This window comes from Lepisosteus platostomus, chromosome 1, assembly GCF_059453375.1.
Source record: "Lepisosteus platostomus isolate fLepPlt1 chromosome 1, fLepPlt1.hap1, whole genome shotgun sequence".
NCBI lineage: Eukaryota > Metazoa > Chordata > Actinopteri > Semionotiformes > Lepisosteidae > Lepisosteus > Lepisosteus platostomus.
Genome location: NC_142611.1, coordinates 52,341,674 through 52,361,904, shown reverse-complemented (window position 1 = coordinate 52,361,904; position 20,231 = coordinate 52,341,674). Strand labels below are relative to the sequence as shown.

The 20,231-nt window shown below is 35.6% G+C and overlaps 1 protein-coding gene across 3 annotated transcripts in view; it reads right to left on the bottom strand.

The window, feature by feature from the left end:
• LOC148678112 (protein phosphatase 3 catalytic subunit alpha) overlaps window positions 1-20,231 on the bottom strand; it is a 174,200-nt gene that overhangs the window by 71,221 nt on the left and 82,748 nt on the right. For all 3 annotated transcript variants that reach the window (XM_088631925.1, XM_088631924.1, XM_088631930.1), the window contains exon 2: window positions 12,789-12,989. In XM_088631925.1, coding sequence (XP_088488051.1) covers window positions 12,789-12,989 — 201 coding nt within the window. The remainder of the gene's footprint in view (window positions 1-12,788; window positions 12,990-20,231) is intronic.

The window sequence follows — 20,231 nt, the reverse complement described above, 5'->3', positions numbered from 1 at the left end:
GAATAATAGTTTGTATTAAAAGAAAAATATCAAATTTAATTATCTACCAGTTTTTTTCAAGGTTTCAGAAAATTGTTGCAGGAACATATCAAACATCTAGATTGATTAGGAACAAGTAAAGGTTTATTCCATGCTGAAAAAAGAAGAAAGGAAGCACAATGTTTCGGCTGTGGAGCCTTCTTCAGGTGTGGTGTAGAGCCTTCACACGCAAAGAAGGCTTCACAGCCGAAACGTTGCGTTTCCTTTCTTCTCTTTTCAGCATGGAATAAACCTTTACTTGTTTCTTTGCAGCTTACGCATACTGACGCAGCTACCCACCTGAACTATCTAGAATGATTATACCACCTTTGCATTAATTCCTATTTATTAAACTAAAAAAGAAGCAATTTAGATTCACTTAAGGCAGGGGTAAGATCAAAGTAATTATCTTTAAATTGATATTAGCTCAATTGAATAATTAACTGTATATATTCATTCACATGCATTATACTGTACATGCAGCATCATTATCAAATAAAGCAGTTCTCCAATGAGCTGTTTTCAACTTTTGTGCTTTTTTAGAAGGAGGGAGTGTGGGGCTGGTGTGCATGACAAGTTCAGTGAAGATTTACATGCAGTGCAATGCTTTCAGAGATGTCTTGGGGTTTAGCTTGCCCACTTAAAATCCATTTCTTTTTGCTCCATTACGCTTCATGCAATTTTAATGTCATGGATGAGAGGATAATATGAGGTATTTTCATATAAGTAACATATCAGAACTGAAAGAAGAAAAAAATCAGCTGCTCCAGAAAATAGCCATTTGTTGTCACTGAACTCGCCCACACTGAAAGCTTTAAATGCCTATTTTTCACTTTTACTAAAAACATTTACCAAAATATTTCATTTCCCCAACATCTTCTTACAAGTCATTTTTAAAACATTCAAAACATGCAAGTGCTATTTAAAAAGCGAATCATTCCATAAAATATTCCTTCATTAAACAATCTCTTCATCATGCATTACAAGCTTTGTGGAAATATAATGTATGTAGTGTAAATGAATTTGAGCACAATTCCAACTTGTATCAGAAAACATTTATTGAGTCTCCGATATGTACTTCTCTATATCAGGTAAGAAAACTTCTGGCTGTCCTTCGCTATTTGAAAACTATTTGCCAAAAAGACCTAAGGTATAACCAGCATATCCATGACTGAATGATTTGTCACAGCCTGTGTTCACACTGTAGTTCTAAAATTCTAATGAACATTCAGCACTATTTTAAAACTTCAAATATTACTTAGCACAAAGACTTAAAAGGATAATTTAATAATTTTGTTTGTATTATTTAAACCCTACTGAATGAAAAACATCTAGTCTAATACATCTGAGAAAATCACCAATTGAATTAATTACTAAGCTAGAATTGCTGATATTGTTTGTTGAAGTGATTGTCTTTACCAGGTTCAGTAAGAATTCAAAGCATGAAGATAATCAAGCCATGATGCATCTATGCTCCAAAAGACTATGAGATAAATAAGACAATTGCCTAACTGTCAACACCTGAAAAGAAATTAATTACTGCATGCAACTAATCTTACAATCAATGCCAAAAATACATTTTAAAAGGCTCGCAACTGTCTCTAATCAATCAAACTGCAAAAAATGTTTTGGATGCATGAGTTGCTTAAACACAGCACAAAATTCAAATTTGAATTACAAATCCTGTACTAGGGCTTTACAAAATTCTTGGGTGAATTAGATCTCCTTGACATAGATGCAAGACAACCCATGGAGCTCATGTAAAGAATAATCAAGTAGTGAATACATAATTTATTGTCTAATTTTCATACATGGCTAATTAGACTTGCGGCTATTCTACAGCTCATGAGTTAAAATCCAAAGCTTGACTTGAGTGCACGAACAAATCCTCCGCTTTGTTTTAAGAAAAGATCTTGTAACTCTTGCTTAATACTGAGAAATGCTAATTAGTCATGCATTCACATTTAATAATAACTATTATTCAAATGAAATAATATCTGATTTATTTGTTACTAAAATGGTAGTTTTGGATGAAAAATCAACTTAATTTTGTAATTATGGCTTCCTAAATGCAAAACCCTGTGCTTATCTACATTAGCCATTTGCTTACCCTTTTAATTTGGAATCACCTGCAAATTTGACTGGTTTACTAATTTTAACAGAATCTAGTTCATCAGCATAAATTAAAAACGACAGTGGTCCTACTACAGATTCCCTGTGGTACTCCATTAATAACAACAGCCCGATTTGAACAGTCATTCCTTACCTGCACTCTGTTTGCAATTTATTAAACAATTCTCAATCCAAATGCACATATTTCACTGCATATCTACCTTAAATGGCTTTCTGAAAATCTAAATACAGTACACCATATCACATTCTCTGTGTATGTCTATTTCAGCCCTTGGCTGTTCAAGACCTCTAACAAGTTGGTTAGACCTAGTTTTTCTAAATCCGTGTTGACTATTCTCTCGGATATTATTTCCATCTAGGACATCCTGTAGTTTAGTTCTGATAATTGTTGTCATACCCATACAGTATTTGCAAGAGAAGTTACACTTGTTGTTCTATAATTACTTAGACCAGTTCTGTCACCCTTCTTATAGATGTGCATTACATTAATAGTTCTCCGGACCATGGGTACAAGCCCTGTTGTGTTTGACTGTTGGATGATTATTATTGGCAATGAGTAAACACTTAAAATTGAAATCTAAATGGTGTCTAGTATCTACAGTTTGTTAGATCTGCTTGATTCATTTTTTTATACTTGAGACAATTTATCTGTCTGTATTTGGTTGAAAATAAAAAATAATAAAATAAAAAAGACATTTTATCAAGCTTTTTTACCATTGAAACATGGCACTTCTGCACAGTGTGGACTGACAACTGAGACTTAGGTCCAACTGTTAACAAAGTCTTTATCATTTGTCATAATATATTTACAATGACGGAACATGAAGCTATCTAAGGTCCAAGCTACAGATGCAGCCATTCAAAGTGCGCGGTACAGACACCGCAGTACAGATACCGCAGGTAAGATGACACGCGATACCGCGGTGCGTGATTGGTTGACCGACAGGGGCACTCGTGGTCCGTTGGTCTGTCGTAGAAAGACTTACTGTAAACGTCTTTACTGTGCCCATTGTAGATATTGAATTTTACCACTGAAGGGAAATCTTAGTAGCTGAGCATAAAAAGAATAGGAGCATACTGTAACGCGTGTGAAGGCCATAAACGATATTAATTTTGGAACGTAAACATACAGTATATGGCTGGTCTTGGTACTTTAAAGAAAAAAATACACACCAGTATTCCATTTCTCCCTAAACATTGTAAGCTTCGAAGTCTTTAACTAACGTGATACCGGAGTCAACAAGCATACTTTTAGAATTTGATTAAAAGGGAATATAATATGGAATCGCATATCTAAAGAATTTAATAACGGTATGATTATATCCGTGTACTGCGGCAGGACTGTGTAAGGCTGTTTCGCCTACCTGATCATGCGAGCTGTCTTGTAGCCTACTGGTCTAGGTGCGTGACTACCAACCGGCAGGTTGTGTGTTCGAATCCAGCTGGTGTTGGACTTTTCATTTTTATTTATTTATTTTTTAATCGCGTAACATAAACATATTACCGTATGCAAACTGTACTGTATACAGTATGTATATGTATATTTGATGTCTTAACTGTGCCCGTTTAATTGAATTAAAAAAAAATTATTTAACACGAACATTAAGCTGTTTACATCTTCCGCCTGAGAACAGTCACCCGTTGCTACCCAACGCAGAATGGTGATTGGCTGACACTATCTGACACCCCTCTGATTGGAGAAAAAAGACATGCTGGCGTGCTATACACACTACCAGGAAGAGGATTTCTTTCTATTCGAAACGTGTATTTTAAAAGTTTAACAAGTAAAAACCTTACAGCGTACACAGATTTCTAAACTGATCAGGATCGTTATCTTTGTCTTATGCATAATAATGTTCACCGCTCTGTCCAGCAAATTAATAATAAACTTTATTTTATATAGCGTTTTAAACGAATAAGTAATTAGATTGCTCATAAACCTAATCACTTGCTTTTTCTTTTTATTTAGGCTCAGATTTCAACTATAGATCGTATTATTAATAACCATAATAACAACCAACCAACAAAAACAACCATATAAACATAATGGTGGTGCTGGACCTTCCAGTTTTATTTATTTATTTTTTAATCGCGTAACATAAACATATTACCGTATGCAAACTGTACTGTATACAATATGTATATGTATATTTAATGTCTTAACTGTGCCCGTTTAAGTATTGAATATTCACATCTAATTTTACCACTGAAGGGAAATCTTAACATAAACATACAGTATATGGCTGGTCTCGGTACTTTAAAGAAAAAAATACACACCGGTATTCCATTTCTCCCTAAACATTGTAAGCTTCGAAGTCTTTAACTAACGTGATACCGGAGTCAACAAGCATACTTTTAGAATTTGATTAAAAGGGAATATAATATGGAATCGCTTATCTCAAGAAATTAATAACGATATAATTATATTCATGTTGCAAAAGAACTGCAACGGACATAAAAACTCCCTTGCATGGTTTCATTACGACCAGAATCGGTCTTGAGATATTTTTAACTTGATTTACAGTATTTGAGAGGTATGTCTTAACACCGATACTACAGTGCTTAAGTACTGCTCACGTATATGTTTCTAGGTTTATATTATGCATTTCATACGGTCAAATTACTTTTGAGCAATAAGAAGCGAGAAACGGTATGCGTTTTACTTTCGTTTTGTGCTGGGACCCGTGGATTGATTAGAGATATCAAGTACATACAAGTCATTTTTTAAATGTTGTAGTTCGTCTTGAAAAAATATTACGAGTACATCATCTATCAACAATTACACAGGTTCTGTTTCCATATTGCGGATTTTGGTTACGTAATATTATTTTCTAGATTTCACGTTGTGAATATGATGGGATGTCTGATGGGATGTTTCTAAAAATCCATCCTCTGTAAAACGTCTTCTCTAGTTGCCCTGCATATGTATTCGCTAATGAAGCTGTGTGTTCTGAGCCTAGATCTCTACATTTCTGTATGAACCAGCTTAGAGGGCTAAAGACAGCTTGTGTTTAAATTGAGTGTAAGGCAATTTATGCTTCTAAAGTCATGGTCAGCATTTATCTTTGTACTGTGTTGTAAACTTGTTCTGTGCCAAGTCACATTATTTTATAGCGTTTTTAAAGCGTTATCAAATACGGTGTTACTGTAGTTTACTGAGTCCCATGTCACATGGTCTGTGATTGAAACCTGTAAAACCGGTTTAATTAGTCACAGCCAGCACTCTTCAGGTGTGAGGGTCTTCTGCTCAGAATGAAACGCTAAAATGTTTGTGTATATTCTAATGGTAGTGGGGGCGGGGTGTGTGGGAACAGGTTTGGTTGAAACATTTTCTCTGAAAGCATTTTCTTCTTGTAACCGATCTTGTTACAGCATGTTACAGTTTACTATTATTAACCATATTAATTTTAAGTGCTTAATGTAAAATCTTGTAAAAATATATTTTCATTGTTCAAATATACATTAAGTCTGACTATCATATAATAAGTTAAATACAAAACTAAAGAAAAAATAGGGTTAAATATAATTCAAAATATTTTGCTAACAATGTTAACTGTTTATGAATAATAAAATGTATTAACTAAGGAGTAGGATGGCACAGTTGTTATTATGTTTTTTGTTTTTTTTTAACCCAATCTCCGGGAAACCATTAGTACGATGGTGAATCGGAGATTCTCAACCCTTGCTGCGTACGACTGGAAAAGAATTCGTGATCGGATCAACGAAATGCTTCGTAGGAGGAGGCGGTCTTTTCCTCTTGTCTAACAGTCTGTCCACAAACAAAACATTCCTGTTAGACAAGAGGAATTGAAAAAAAAACAATGTTGTCAATGAAAACCGGTGTGTGTGTCTCTCCCTGCTGGATGTCCCTCTCACAAACTGCTGAATGAATAAAATAATTTTATTGAAAACGAGTTTGCGATTGTCTGGTCTTTAAATTCTGGAGATACGCGATTCCATATTATATTCCCTTTTAATCAAATTCTAAAAGTATGCTTGTTGACTCCGGTATCGCGTTAGTTAAAGACTTCGATGCTTAAAATGTTTAGGGAGAAATGGAATACTGGTGTGTATGTTTTCTTTAAAGTACCGAGACCAGCCATATACTGTATGTTTAAGTTCCAAAATTAATATCGTTTATGGGCTTCACACGCGTTGCAGTATGCTCAGGCACTAAGTAAAAGGAGATGCTTCGTATTGCTTGACTAATTTTAAAAACTAAGTTATAAATATAAAAATTGCAGGCGCTGCTCTGGTGCGTCGGCTCCTACACAGTGCCTGTCTGCCGTAAGCGTTACAATATACATACAGTACCCAACACTGCTTGTACCCATCTGTCATGCAAATAAAACACCTTGAATTGAATTAAATTGAGGGGAGAAGGGGGGGATACTAAAGCCAATACTGGCTCAACGTGCTAATGCGTTGGTTTAACGGTCCGGGTGTGGCAGGCTTCCAATGTCAACTCGACTCGATTAGAAGACAATGAACGTATTTTAGCCCTAAATGAATTAATAGCAAACATGGTTTACATAAAATACATTTTTCCAAGAAAGTTTATAATAATACGATCTATAGTTGAAATCTGAGCCTACTTTAAAAATAAAGGAAAAGCATTTTCAGAGAGCAATCACGCTGTGTTTATGTAGAAAAAGTGATTAGGTTTATGAGCAATCTAATTACCTATTCGCTTAAAACGCTATATAAAATAAAGTTTATTTAGAGATGAATGATCAGTGTCGCAGTTTAAATAATGTGAGTCAGGAAACTAACACAGCGCCACCGGATTTAATAACGCAATAAAAACGCTATAAAATAATGTGACACAGTACAGCACAGTACAACAATACTGACCATGACTTTAGAAGCATAAATTACCTTTCACTCAATTTAAACACAAGCTGTCTTTCTGTATGAACCTCTTAGCTGGTTCATACAGAAAATGTAGAAATGCGTTAGCCTGATCATGATTAAAAAACACATAATTAAACACGCGTTTGCGATTTAAATCAGAACACCATTTAAATCAATATAAATGTTTATATTGTAACGCATACTGTCCAGCCTCCATTTCTCTGTAAAAATTTACTGTTGCACACACACACACAATAGAAGCAGGAACCGCTGTCAGAAGGGAAGATATATTCAAAATATCGCAAAAATCGATCATGTTGCGATATTTTGTAATATAAAAGTCAATTGATTGTCCATAATATCGCTTACCTATTTTTTCGAAGAAATGTTTGTTCAAATAAAAGTCCAGCACCAGCTGGATTCGAACACACAACCTGCCAGTTGGTAGTCACGCACCTAGACCAGTAGGCTACAAGACAGCTCGCATGATCAGGTAGGCGAAACAGCCTTACACAGTCCTGCCGCAGTACACGGATATAATCATACCGTTATTAAATTCTTTAGATACGCGATTCCATATTATATTCCCTTTTAATCAAATTCTAAAAGTATGCTTGTTGACTCCGGTATCACGTTAGTTAAAGACTTCGAAGCTTACAATGTTTAGGGAGAAATGGAATACCGGTGTGTATTTTTCCTTGTGATATTTTAAGCTCTAGTTGAATGATAGGTGTCGCATTTTAAATCATTTTCGTAGCTAGAAATTATGAAACGCCCTGTTAAAAGCAAGGAAGTTTTTATGCCCCGTTGAAGTAAAACAAAATGCCTGACAAAGTATGGCTTGGACAGATTCCAAGTGCTTGTACAAATGTGCTAAAGAAATTATACTTTGAGTATACAGCTTGTCCAAAGTCATCCATTATTAATACTATTAGTAATATCTTCAGTAAAGGCTTTGATGCATAAATATTTCTGATAAAGGTAGGTTGTGTACTTCTGTCCAACTGAGCAATCTTGCTTTCATAATATATACCAACATTTTAATGACTGATGATTAACATGCTGTAATACACAGTTCAAAATTAAAGGCTCAAATGCTGTACATGAGAGGTTAAGCTCCCCCTGGCGGTTTTACAAGGCGACGCCGGATAGTTAGTCACGTGACACACGTGACACGCGTGATACCGCGTGATACTGCGTGATACTGTGACACGCCCACCGGGGTATGCCGCGAAATACCTCACCCATTTTGAATGGCTGCATCTGTACAATGTATATGACCTCTAAACTAGAATACGAGATATTATATACTGTAAATCAGCTCTGGTGTAAAAAGATTGTCAAAAGATAGCTGTAGAAAAAAGCTATTTAATATTTACACTTTTGAATAAATACAGACATCTGCATTTTATCTGAAATATCACTTTAAATAAAATCTACAGTACACACACCCATATAGTAAATTATACAGAAAGATTTTATGAAGTTCTGACCGGTTCATACAGCACATTTTTCTGAGTGCTTTTAGAAACTGGCACTGTAACACTGGCAAAATAGCAATACACAGCTTTTATCTATTTTTACTAAAAACCACTGTCAATATTTTTGCCTCACTCCCCTGTGTAAAATTTGTACATTGTATTTATTAATGAATGCTTGTTTACATCTCAGTATGCACTTCATATTTTTAACATTCACATGGAGATCATATTAAAGTCTTCATATTTTATTTTGATTAAATGCATCCATCAGAGAAGGTGTAAAGATTCTTAGCTTTTTATCGACAGGCCCACGTTTGGGTTTTCTTTCCCGTTTCTCAGCTGGGTTGTGACACTACCAAGGAGGCATGTAGCCTTTTGACATCCATCTGCTACATGAGCTGCTGCAGGGCTGGTTTCCACACAGCTCTGAGCAGGTCAGGGCCACCTTTGGGTACAACAGAGCTTTTGGATGGCCTTGGGAAGATCCACTGGTTTGGTTTACACTGTTCTAAGTAGGCCAGTGTGAACAAGGTACACACTGTCAGGACCTTGTAGATGCCTGACCACTTGACACTAATCTAGATACAATATAAAATAAACACCTCTTACAGGAAATAAGGCCAGAGATGGGGTAACAGCATCTTTACAGAAGCAGGTTACTTACCAGGATTAGTTCATGTCTTGCTTTTACACATCTGTGCAGTTTTAAACTCTTGTCAACAACAATGCTTCTAAGAATAAGCATTTTGATATTTAGAAAAAATGAAGCGCATGGGGAAACAGAACTAGTATAAAGATGGATGAACCAAAGGAAAAAAGGGCTGTTAATATAAGTGACCGCCTTCTAACTTGAGCCACCAAGATACTGTACACATACTGTATACAGTGTGTTCACTAGTCTACACAAACATCTACAACACCTGTCAGCATTCCTTTCTATTTATATACTGTACTGTGTACCGTAGGTAATACAAAGTAAAATGAATACTTTTATTCAAGATCATTATGCTACAGGTGAGATAGTATTTGTTTCATTTGGAAATAAAACCATTATTTCAAAGGTATTCAAATAACGTATGAATCACAGAAATAATGAAAAGTCTGTTCCTATAAAGACTTCGTAACTGTGTTTGTTCAATTATGGTTCTTTATTGCTTTCAAACACAAACGATAGATGGAAGTATATGCTACTCTATATCATATACTCTATGCATCAAAATAATAAAAGAACAACATTTTCTTTGGGAGGCGTGGAATGGAATAACAGAGAAGTGTTGATTATTAGTATAAATATTGTATACTTAAAAGTTAGAAAATAACAGCCTGGTTTACTTAATGATGGAGAGCGGAGAAATTTTCTTTCATTTTCAATGCATTTTCTTAAAACAACTGATATTCTGATGTTGCAAATGAACTATAACCATAATATTGAGAGGGGAAAAGGTGCTTTCCTCATTGATTTGAAGGATTTCCAAACAAAAGAGATCTTTTTGGCAACTTCTGATAACTCAGGAACAAAACGTTATTCAGATTTATTCCAGAGACATAGCTTGATTTTCTGCAGGATAATTCGTTCATATAAAGTAAATAAACATAAGCAATACGTTTCTGAATATTTAATATACAGGTATAGAATAATTACTTATGCCAGTGTCACACTGTCTTACATTAAACATTCAAACTAAGCAACACATAACCACATACCTAAAAAACAATTCTCCCATCTCTAGTTTACCTTAAGAGAACTGAGATTTCAGCACAAATATGGCCACCTTTTTCAGATACAAAAAGTATTAGCTATGTGTTCTAGCTCAAGCTCTTTTTTTCTACGTCTGAGGTTGTTGCCTGTTTTCAAGCAACCTATTTGTCACGCTCTAAGACATATTTAGTATCGTCGGCTGTGAATGTAAATATAGTAACTGCATTAAGAGACGTTAAATTTCAATTGATTATGTTAATTCACCCCTTGACATTTATTTTTCAGTATCCTTAAACATATTAATGTTCTTTCTAAGCTTTTCCCTTTTTTACACTTGTGAAACATGAAATTAAAAAGCAAAAAATCACATTTCTACCTGCCTTTAATACCCATTATCTGAACTAGTGATTCATTAGAATGATTATGCCAGCTCAAAGAAACATAAAGCATTAGTTGTGTAAGATGAAAAAAAAAACAAGCTTCCAGGCTCCAAAGTTATGTCCATGACAAAAAAAAATGAATGTGGAAAATCAAAGTGGCAGCAGGTCTGTTACCTTGCTTTTGTAAATGAAAAGGCATACAGTAAACATTTTAAATTCATTCAAATATGAAGCACAAAGGATTTATTGCATGTGGACCTTTAAGCTGTCTGGATTTCCTTTTATCATTTAATAACAAAGGAATTTATCAATGTATAACTGAAAACAAAAAGGTTTATTTCATCCAAAATAAATCACTGAATGTTAATAAGACATGAATGGAAGATAAGAAAATTGCTGCCAAAAAAGCTTGTCAAAAATCACAATCACAAATGCTCACCAGCTTTATTAGACTTTCAACAGCTAATCCTTTTTTAAAAAAACAAAATTAGTTAGGGAACCTTGTTTTCTAACAATTGTTATGCTATTTGTTTTTTTTAATCTCTGATTTGCTGTTTTCTCACTGTCATTTCAAAGGTGCTGAAGAAGGATTTAAATGCCTCCTGAAGTTTGTAAGGCTGACTTATTTTCTAAAATCTCTACTTGATAGTGAAGAACACCTGGATGCTGCTCTGCAATTAAACAGAAAAGACCAACCATACTGCATATATTCTGGAGCTTAAGGCCCAAAACTGACACACGGAAGAAACTTAATCTTTTTTGTGTTGAACAGAGAATAAGGGGGGACCTGACAAATGTCAAAGACATCAACAAAGTCAACCCAGCAGTAAAACACAAACTAGAGGACACGAGTTCAGACTACGTGAAAGTGCATTTTAAAAGCGATAACAGCAGGCACTTATAGCGCCTACAGAAAGTCTTCTCACCCTTTCTGGCATTAATGGACTGATCTAGGCAGTGTCTTGGTGGTCTCATACACCCTTCACTTCCAATTATTATCTTGACCATGCTCCACTTGATACGTAAGGCCTTTGAAATTTTATTGTATCCATTTCTCACTCTTCGCCTTTCCACAACTTTGTCTTGATTTCAGGCTTTTAGGCCATATAATGTGTTAACATACATTGGAAAGGGTGTGAGGACTTTCTGTAGGTACTGTATTCCTCTTGCTTGGTGCCTTTCTTATGTACTAATGGATCACTGAACACTTGGATATTGCTAAAACATGTATTTTACTACTTTATAATTTTGAGCTGTTGCTACTACAACCAGACATTATTTGTCACAAGCAAAATACTGAAAATGTATTAATATGCACCTTAGGGAGGTCATTTATTTTCTCTAAACGATAATTACAAGGATAAGTCAGACTTACAAATTTCTCTAATGAATGCTACGCTAACATTTGTACTTTAAGAGGCAGTTTTTACTTCTCATTAGTTGTGTTTCGCCCATACAGTAGTGCAAAAAACACATACAGTATATACTGAATAAGTATATGCAAAGCTTTATGTACAGTATGTATTGACACACTTTGGAAATGAAACACTGAAATCAGATATACACGGTATACTAAGAACATGATCACAGATACTGCCTATATGCTGGTTATGCTGTACATGTCCAGAGATATTCAACAGGTGAGAATTAAAGCAACATCTCAGACTCTCTTCTGTCTCTCGAGATAATTAAGACATGTATTTGTAAGAAAGCAATGCCTGTGTTGGTACAGTACATACAACATAACCACTCTGGCTGATATTCTGTAGCCACACACATGATTGTTTGAAATTCCTGTTATATTATAAGGTATCAACTTATAAAACATTTTATTTGTCATCACTGTATTGCATTTCTAATGGGTTTCATTATATAAAAATATGCTTATTAAAAATAACTGTAAAAAACTAAAGCTACAACTGAATTTCTAAAGACCATTTATTTTTGGAATGCATTATGCATCCAATTCAGTGCAAATGTGGACTCAATGGTATTTCAGGGTCCGCTCACTTCCAACAACATTTTTATATGCTTTGCATTAAGGGACATTATTTCTCCCACGACCAATGCTCACTGAGGAATTCTTAGAATAGCATGTGAGTGATAATTTTCATGAGATAATCTTATAAAAGGAGAAAATAATTAACAAGAAATAATGTTGTTTAATTTATTAAACTTTTCAACATTTCATCCACAAGTTTCTGCAGCACGTCGAAAGCGTACCTGTGACAGGAGCCTCAATGTCCAGTAGGTTCTTTTCTGATCGGAGGATGGCTGCCCCTTCTGTGATGAGCCTCAGGGCAACACTCTCTTCCACCCGGCCCTCCTTTGTCAGATGGGCCTTCAAAACATCCACTCGGGGCTTTCCATCAGTGTCAAAAACCTCTTTCGCTGTTAGCCGATGGCTGGGAGGGAAAGGGACAGCTAGAAAGAAGAAAACAAAAATTTAGTTGCACTAGTAACATTAAGGGAGGATTAAATTTTGTTTAGACACCTTTAAAGTACTGGCCATGTAGCCACAACATGGAAGCTTTTTTCATGTTCAACACAGAAATGTATCTCCATGATTTTAAGAATAAGGCAATCTAGAAGAGACTCCAAGTTGAGTCGTCTAATTTATCAGTTAAGCAAGGAAAATGCTCTGAAGTGCCAAAATGGTACTTTAACATCACAGCCCCAGACATAAATCTTAAAAACACTTAAGATTCCAACAAAAATTAACAAGCAGACATGCCACAAGCACGACATCGTTTGAAGAAATGGCAACACTTAAGGCTAGTTGAAATTGAGAACTTTGATTCCAATGCCAACCACTTGCACATCACACGTTTCTCAGGTGAACATGCTGCACTAATTGCAGGAAATTTCAGCATCATACAAAGGGATTTTACAGGAGCCCTTTCAAAGACATCTGTGATACATTTATATTACTCAAAAAGGGTTTTATATATATAATTTCACACATATAAATGTGTGACATTATTTCCCCTTTTAATATATTTAGCATTTGTATAAGACACACAGGCTTAAGTGCTGCTTTAAACCATTTAATACAGATCATGTTTATACAGCTTGTTAGGTAACATAGAAAACCTGACCACAAGGTAGATTAGGAAAAAGAACTGTATGAAACACTATTACCAACTAATTACTTTTTAGAAATAGAACTATATTAAAACAAAAACAAATTTCCCCATTATGATCAATGATCTTTTTAAACCCAATGTATTCTCTACATTCTCTATATTCTTGCTTGTAAATATGTTCATATTGAAGCTGCAATACTAGTGAATTACTCATACTGCAGAAACCCTACTTTAACAGAATCTGAGGTGAGCCTCAACCCTTCACATGGAAGTGGGACTAATTCAGATCTTTCTCCAGCGTAGCCCCAAACAGGGTCCTAAAACAATATGACACACAGTATTCATATGATTATTATATTCCTATTTTACCTTGTGGTCATTGATCAAATACACAACATTAGACTGTAACATAGATAATTTTACTTCAAAGATAACACATAATGTAACTGTTAATAATTTTGAAAATTAAGACCTTTAAAAAGTTAACACATGACTAAATAAAACAAGGTGTTTAGAAACTTTGAGTGAAATTCCATGATGTCTAATTAGTATTTTACTGATATTTTCAAATTTCATAATAATAAGCTTTGGAAGTGTTTTCAGTAGCTTAATTATCTTTATTCAAATTAAACTCTGTTAGGGGGTATTGTTTTCTCTTTTGACTTGAAAAGCTAGTTGATGATGGTTACCATGAAAACAATGAACTTTTGCCTAGCAGCTGCAGTGCAGGAGCCCATTACATTTGCAAAGTCCAACTAATGTAATTGAAGAACAAGCTTTTTATTAAAAGAAAAAAAAGTAATGAACTTAAGCAAGAATGATCTCCCATTTGATGCTCTAGCAACTCTTTGTTTTAAGAGACACATCTTTCCTTACTCATGGAAGAAAATATCTGTAAAGTCTCACATGGCCCGATCAACAAAAATTTACTCCATTGAGCACATTAAAGTCATCACGTCATCATTGAAAAAGTGATTCAGTAAGTCACTCTTCCAGGACTTAGTGATAAGGACTATGTGATAGGAATGTGTAAGTGCTTCTTCATTTGATAGTCTGACTGAATGAATGACTTTCAAATGTCAAAAGCTGTGTAGTTTTTTCCCCATTTATACTGTGATTCTGGAATGCAAAACACAATTTATATTAAGTCATTGGTGGAGAATGAAAACAGATTACATTACTCTCCAGTGTCCACTGCTGTAGAATCTCACACCTCCCTACCTGCTTTATGACAGGCATTATTGTCCAGTAACAGGGACCTCACAGTCTCAGTGCACAGATAGCCATACAGAATATTACAAAGAAAAGGCCCATTGTAGACTAGATGGCAAAATACAATAGTTATTTTTTGATCTTCTGTGTAAACATCAGTAATCATATTGAAGAGAAGAGCCTAAATACAGTACTATACACCTACATTTTAACTAAATGAAAGCTACTGGTTATGATTAAGCTATACCAATAATAACTGAACCACTACTTGGAAGCCAAAGGGTGTTTAGTTCAGCATGAACAAACAAAAAATGAGTCAGATTCCCCTCTTACAATATCATTTCAATCTCATTATACTGCCAAACACATCTTTTTTCAGTGCTTCCAGTGCATCTTGACATAATCTGAACTGATTTCAGCTTTCACACTGTACATGATATACAGTATGACACTGGGTTATATGACAGTGTGACAATGAGATCAGAAAGAAACTAATTCAGTTCAAATATCTTGTAATAAGGAAGTCAGGGAAGGCCATGTGGAAACTCACAAAAGATATGTTTCTTGGGGAGGAAAAAAAAAATCTTTCTAACAGATGTTACTGGAATCAGAAAGAAAAAAAAATAAAGTGCTGTATGATTTCCCTATCATGGTGGGATGATCTATAAAGGTAACTTGCCTTACAGGACAGCCTTTGAACACTTAACACAATGTTTAGAACATTTAAAAACTTAACACAGACAATTCAATTACAGCAATAAAGAACTAGCAACTCTTCCAGCAATACTTCATCACCACATCACAAACACCATTGCTATAGACTGCCTGACAGGCAACATCTCCACAGTGTCTGCTTTGCAACTCATGCCTGAGGCACTACAGTCAATAACATGCAATATTCTTCACTGCCTTCTCATGGTCTTGTGTAATGTTAAACACTAAAAGAAATAATCTTTGGCATTTCTCCCACATAAGCCATGACTGATGTGTTTATTCTGATATACAACATTAATAATCACCTTTGTGTTTTTTCTTCTTGGCAGGATATGTCAAGTGTCAAGTGTTGTATCTGCTTACTTTCTAGTCATACTGAATTTAATTCTTTGATCAGCCAGTAGCAAGAAAGGACAACTCATGCAGAAAACATATTATACCCTTTTCTTTTAAATTCTCACACTACATTTTTTATGTTCAACTTTAGCATTTTAGGCTATCTCATTGTTCACACTGGCATATCTGAACCTGCGTTAACACTACTGATGGTAACATTTCTTCCACTGCCATCACTATTATCAAACAGCACAATGACTACAATATAGATTTGTACAAATGTTTGTGTATTCACATATGTTTGCTATTACTACTGTACCTTGCTGCCATTGCTGTTTTCCAATGGGGTACATTTGGTTCACAAATAGTAGCTTATTTAGATATTTCAAATCCAACTGTGAGACAAAGCAATAATAATCAACTGCTTCGTTTTCCAGTAATCTAGACAGAAATGGTTACAAATGGTTTCAAAATTGTGGCAAAAGTTGTGCTATTAAAAATAAAAAATATAAAGTACTTTTCTAAAAAGGTAGACTGTAGATGTGCAGATAGGTGAAACCACACAAAGGTAGAACAAAATAAATAGGACAGAAATAAAACTGTTAACGGTGTGCATGGATTTATGTAATTCTAAATGTGGATCCATGTTAAAGTAGATCTTTATACTGATTTAAAATGATTAATGACTTAATACAATCAAAAGATCATTCCAGTCTCTTACCACTATATATATACTGTAAAAATAAACAGTATACGCAGATATGAAAAATCTTTGTATAAATATTTACTTGACAGAATGGTACAGTGTGCATATATAGCTAAGTGGGTCAATGAGAGGAAAGAAGCAACTAATAACTATATTGAGGAGCAATTCCTAATGTCTTTATTCTCTCGGCTTATATCAACTTTCCAAGTTAACCTCAGTTCTTGAAATGTTTATAAAATGCCATCAGTAGAATGAAGCAATGACCAAATCTGTTTATAAAATTCCCACAACACAAAATTCAATTGCATTAATCTACAGGACTTAATCTTCATCATTAAGCTCAGGTACTGAGCCATAACTGTCCACACACGCTGTAAAAAAACAAAAACCCTAAAAGTGAATTCTACATTTCTGTGTCAGAAATTATTAATGATCCGGGCACAAGTGCAAGCTTGTGACCTTTATTCTAGTATTTATATGGCTAAAGCCTACTGTGGAATAACAGAACTCCCTGAACTTTCAAGGGCTAGAAAAGTGGAAAAACTGATTACAGTTTCCTGAAGCAGATTTCAAAGAGTGTTTTTCATCTGGCGCTGTTACACCCATTTTTTTCCATAGTGCGTTTCAGTGAGCAGTCTGGGATATTTAGCCTTTCATACAGTCAAATATAAATAATTCACTTTATGATCTCAATCTCTATTCAATTTTCAGACTTCAGCTATGCTTAATTATATAAAATGGTTCATGGTAGTTAGCCAATACCATTCAACAGAAAGGAACACAATGATATTTACAGCTGAACATGAAAATCATTAATGTAAATGCTGCTCGAAGAACTTTAAACTTTCAAATTCCAAACCTGTCTAATTTTGAAAGTTTTATTTTTAACTTTTAAAGTCCCACTGCCTATGTGTTTAGCTTTTTTAGCTCATCACCTCTAATTGGAGTTCGTTGCGTTTGGGGTGGCAATGAACAACTGCACAATTCCAAATGTATTTTCTAACCCCTGTTCATGAACCCACACTTCTATGGAGTAAATATAAGCCAACCACTTGTGCTTAACATAACATTTTGTAGGAAACAGAATGATATTCTGCTAGGTTAAATAAGAAAAAAAAACACAGAACCCTGGAGTGTAGGTGTGTCATGACAAGCTCAACTGTCACCATTTGTCAGTGAGCACCTTATTCCAGATTCTCAGAGATTGACTGCACAGGCAGAAGAGTGAAATTGGCAAAAAAAGAAAACTGAGTTTGACAAAACTTAGTGCTGTATATTGTAGTATAGTCTATTCCTGGGTGGCGACAAATTTTCTGGAAGTGCATGTAAACAGAGGTTTACAGAGGTTTGCAACAAATTTGCAGGAAGAAATCAATGGCAAAATTGAGGAATAAAACCATACTTTACTCAAAAGTCAGAGAAACATTTATAGTCAATTAACTAATTAACTGTTTCCTGTACCTAGTGTAGCGGCGAGGCTTATTAATAAGAAAGAATTAAGTGTTTCTGAGCTTTCCCAAATTAGGCCTCATCTCTCTGTTCATCTCTGTGGTGCAGCCACAGAGAAACTATTCATGCAGGCTGATTTAGGGTTCCTTTGATAAGGACAGCTCCCAAAGGGGGATGCACTTAGCTAAGCCTGGCTATCATGATCAATGGTCATCCATTGGCTCCTATCTGTCTAGAGGTGCCAGATGGACATCTGGACTGCATTCCTAAGTGTCAGGAGTAAGTGCCTCATATCTCACCTTGATCAACCAATCAGGGACTGGTAGGGCCGAGTAACCCACGTGGGACTCTGATGCCCATGGAGCTTTCAGCCAATCAACGAGCTGAAGTTCCTCCAGGTAAAAACAGGCAACACAGAGGGCCTGAGAGATTCAGAAGGGATTCAGGAGAATTCTGTGGACTATTCTAAAGGGAATTCAAAGGAGAATTCCAGGGCAGGACGGCCCAGGAGCAGAAGGCTCCCAAGGGCAGGACATTCTCGCAGCGCGCCTCCTGACCATCCTGAGACTCAGCCCGGACAACCACGGAACGGCCAGTGTGTCCGAGTGCCAGAACTTTCCTTTGTTCTAAGAGTCTAGAGCGGAAGTTGCCAGAGAGTAACCAGAGGATCCACCCGAGGTTAGCACCAGCAGCAGGCCTCGTGAACAGGTCGGAACTGTGGACAGCTGAATCACTATTCAGAACTAGCTCTTCATCAGGAACGAACCGGTCCTCTTCCTGACTTGCTGGGACCCACAGTCATCTTTTCTCCTGTGCACAGACTGTGCTAGTTAAAGCCAACACTAACTAGCCGGCCAGTGAGCATCTGCAGCGCACCGTCGCAAGTCGCACAGCACAGCCTGACACAGCCAGAGAGCGCGGATTGGACAGCAACAGCCTGCAACTGTTTCTTTGTGCCTGCAGGAGATCTGAATCCCCAAAGATTGGATGAGTATTCAACTTCACTGCATTACAGCTCGAGAGTTCAATTGTTATCCCAACCAGTTGATATCAATTTAATTCCTAAGAGTTATGTACTTGTTTTGAGTATCTAATGTAGAAGTTATAACCAAGTTCATTTACGAAACGGTCTTAATGAATGATATACTGAACGTATGTCCTCTTGATATGTGTAACTCTTTGTAACTGACTGAATATATACCTTTTGTATTCTGATAACCCTTTTGATAAGATCTGTTAGTTTTATATGCATATTCTATGTATTAATAAATGTATCCTCGTGTATTAGTACCTGTGTGTGCGCGTTGTTTGAGTTATGTCGCATGGTTGGATTCTAAAGCCATCAAAAGAATCAACTTTGTGATTTACTGCTACAATTGATAATTGTTCCAGTAAATGCCCAAACCCTACAGAACTGGTGCCTTCAGAGAGCCACTACATTTCATTTTGCTATGGCTATGATTACATATTTGGCGTCCCTGAACGGCTATGAAACATTACACTAGTGATGATTGTAAAAGCTATTTAAGAACTTTAGTACCTTTAATAATTTTATAGTGCTTTTCCTCAGTTTCTCATAGACCACTCTTAGTAATGCTTATGTTTTTTTTTCCCCAAAAATGTGTATTTCAGATTTCAAACCTCTGACCTGCTATAAGTATTTTTAGAAAACCAAAAGTAGCAGAGACTTTGATCAGTGTAAGGTACTGAAAACCTCAAATGATCTTTGATTCTCAAGTGAGATGAGAATGCCCGGTGTTATGTGATGGATATGTTGTATAATACACTATAATAGCAATACCATGAAAAAATATACCTCTATTTAGAAATAGAAAGACTACATCAGACATCATACATTAGGAAGACTACAGAAACTAAAATTATCCTGCAGCTAGGATCACACCTTCCCCCTTCTCTTAACGACAGACTACTTTTCTTCTAAATTCTCTTTATTCATTGGAGGTTTCATTTCACACCTCTCTTCACCTATCCTGACTTCACACTTCCTGATTGGCCTCTCTTTCTGTCCCCTGCTCCCACTCCTCACTCCTCTCTCCCAGCTTTTGTTCTCCTATGCTACATTACCTTTGCTTACTACCCTGTCTTTCTCACACCCGAAGAAGGCTCCACGGCCGAAACTTTGTGTTTTTTTCTGATCTTTTC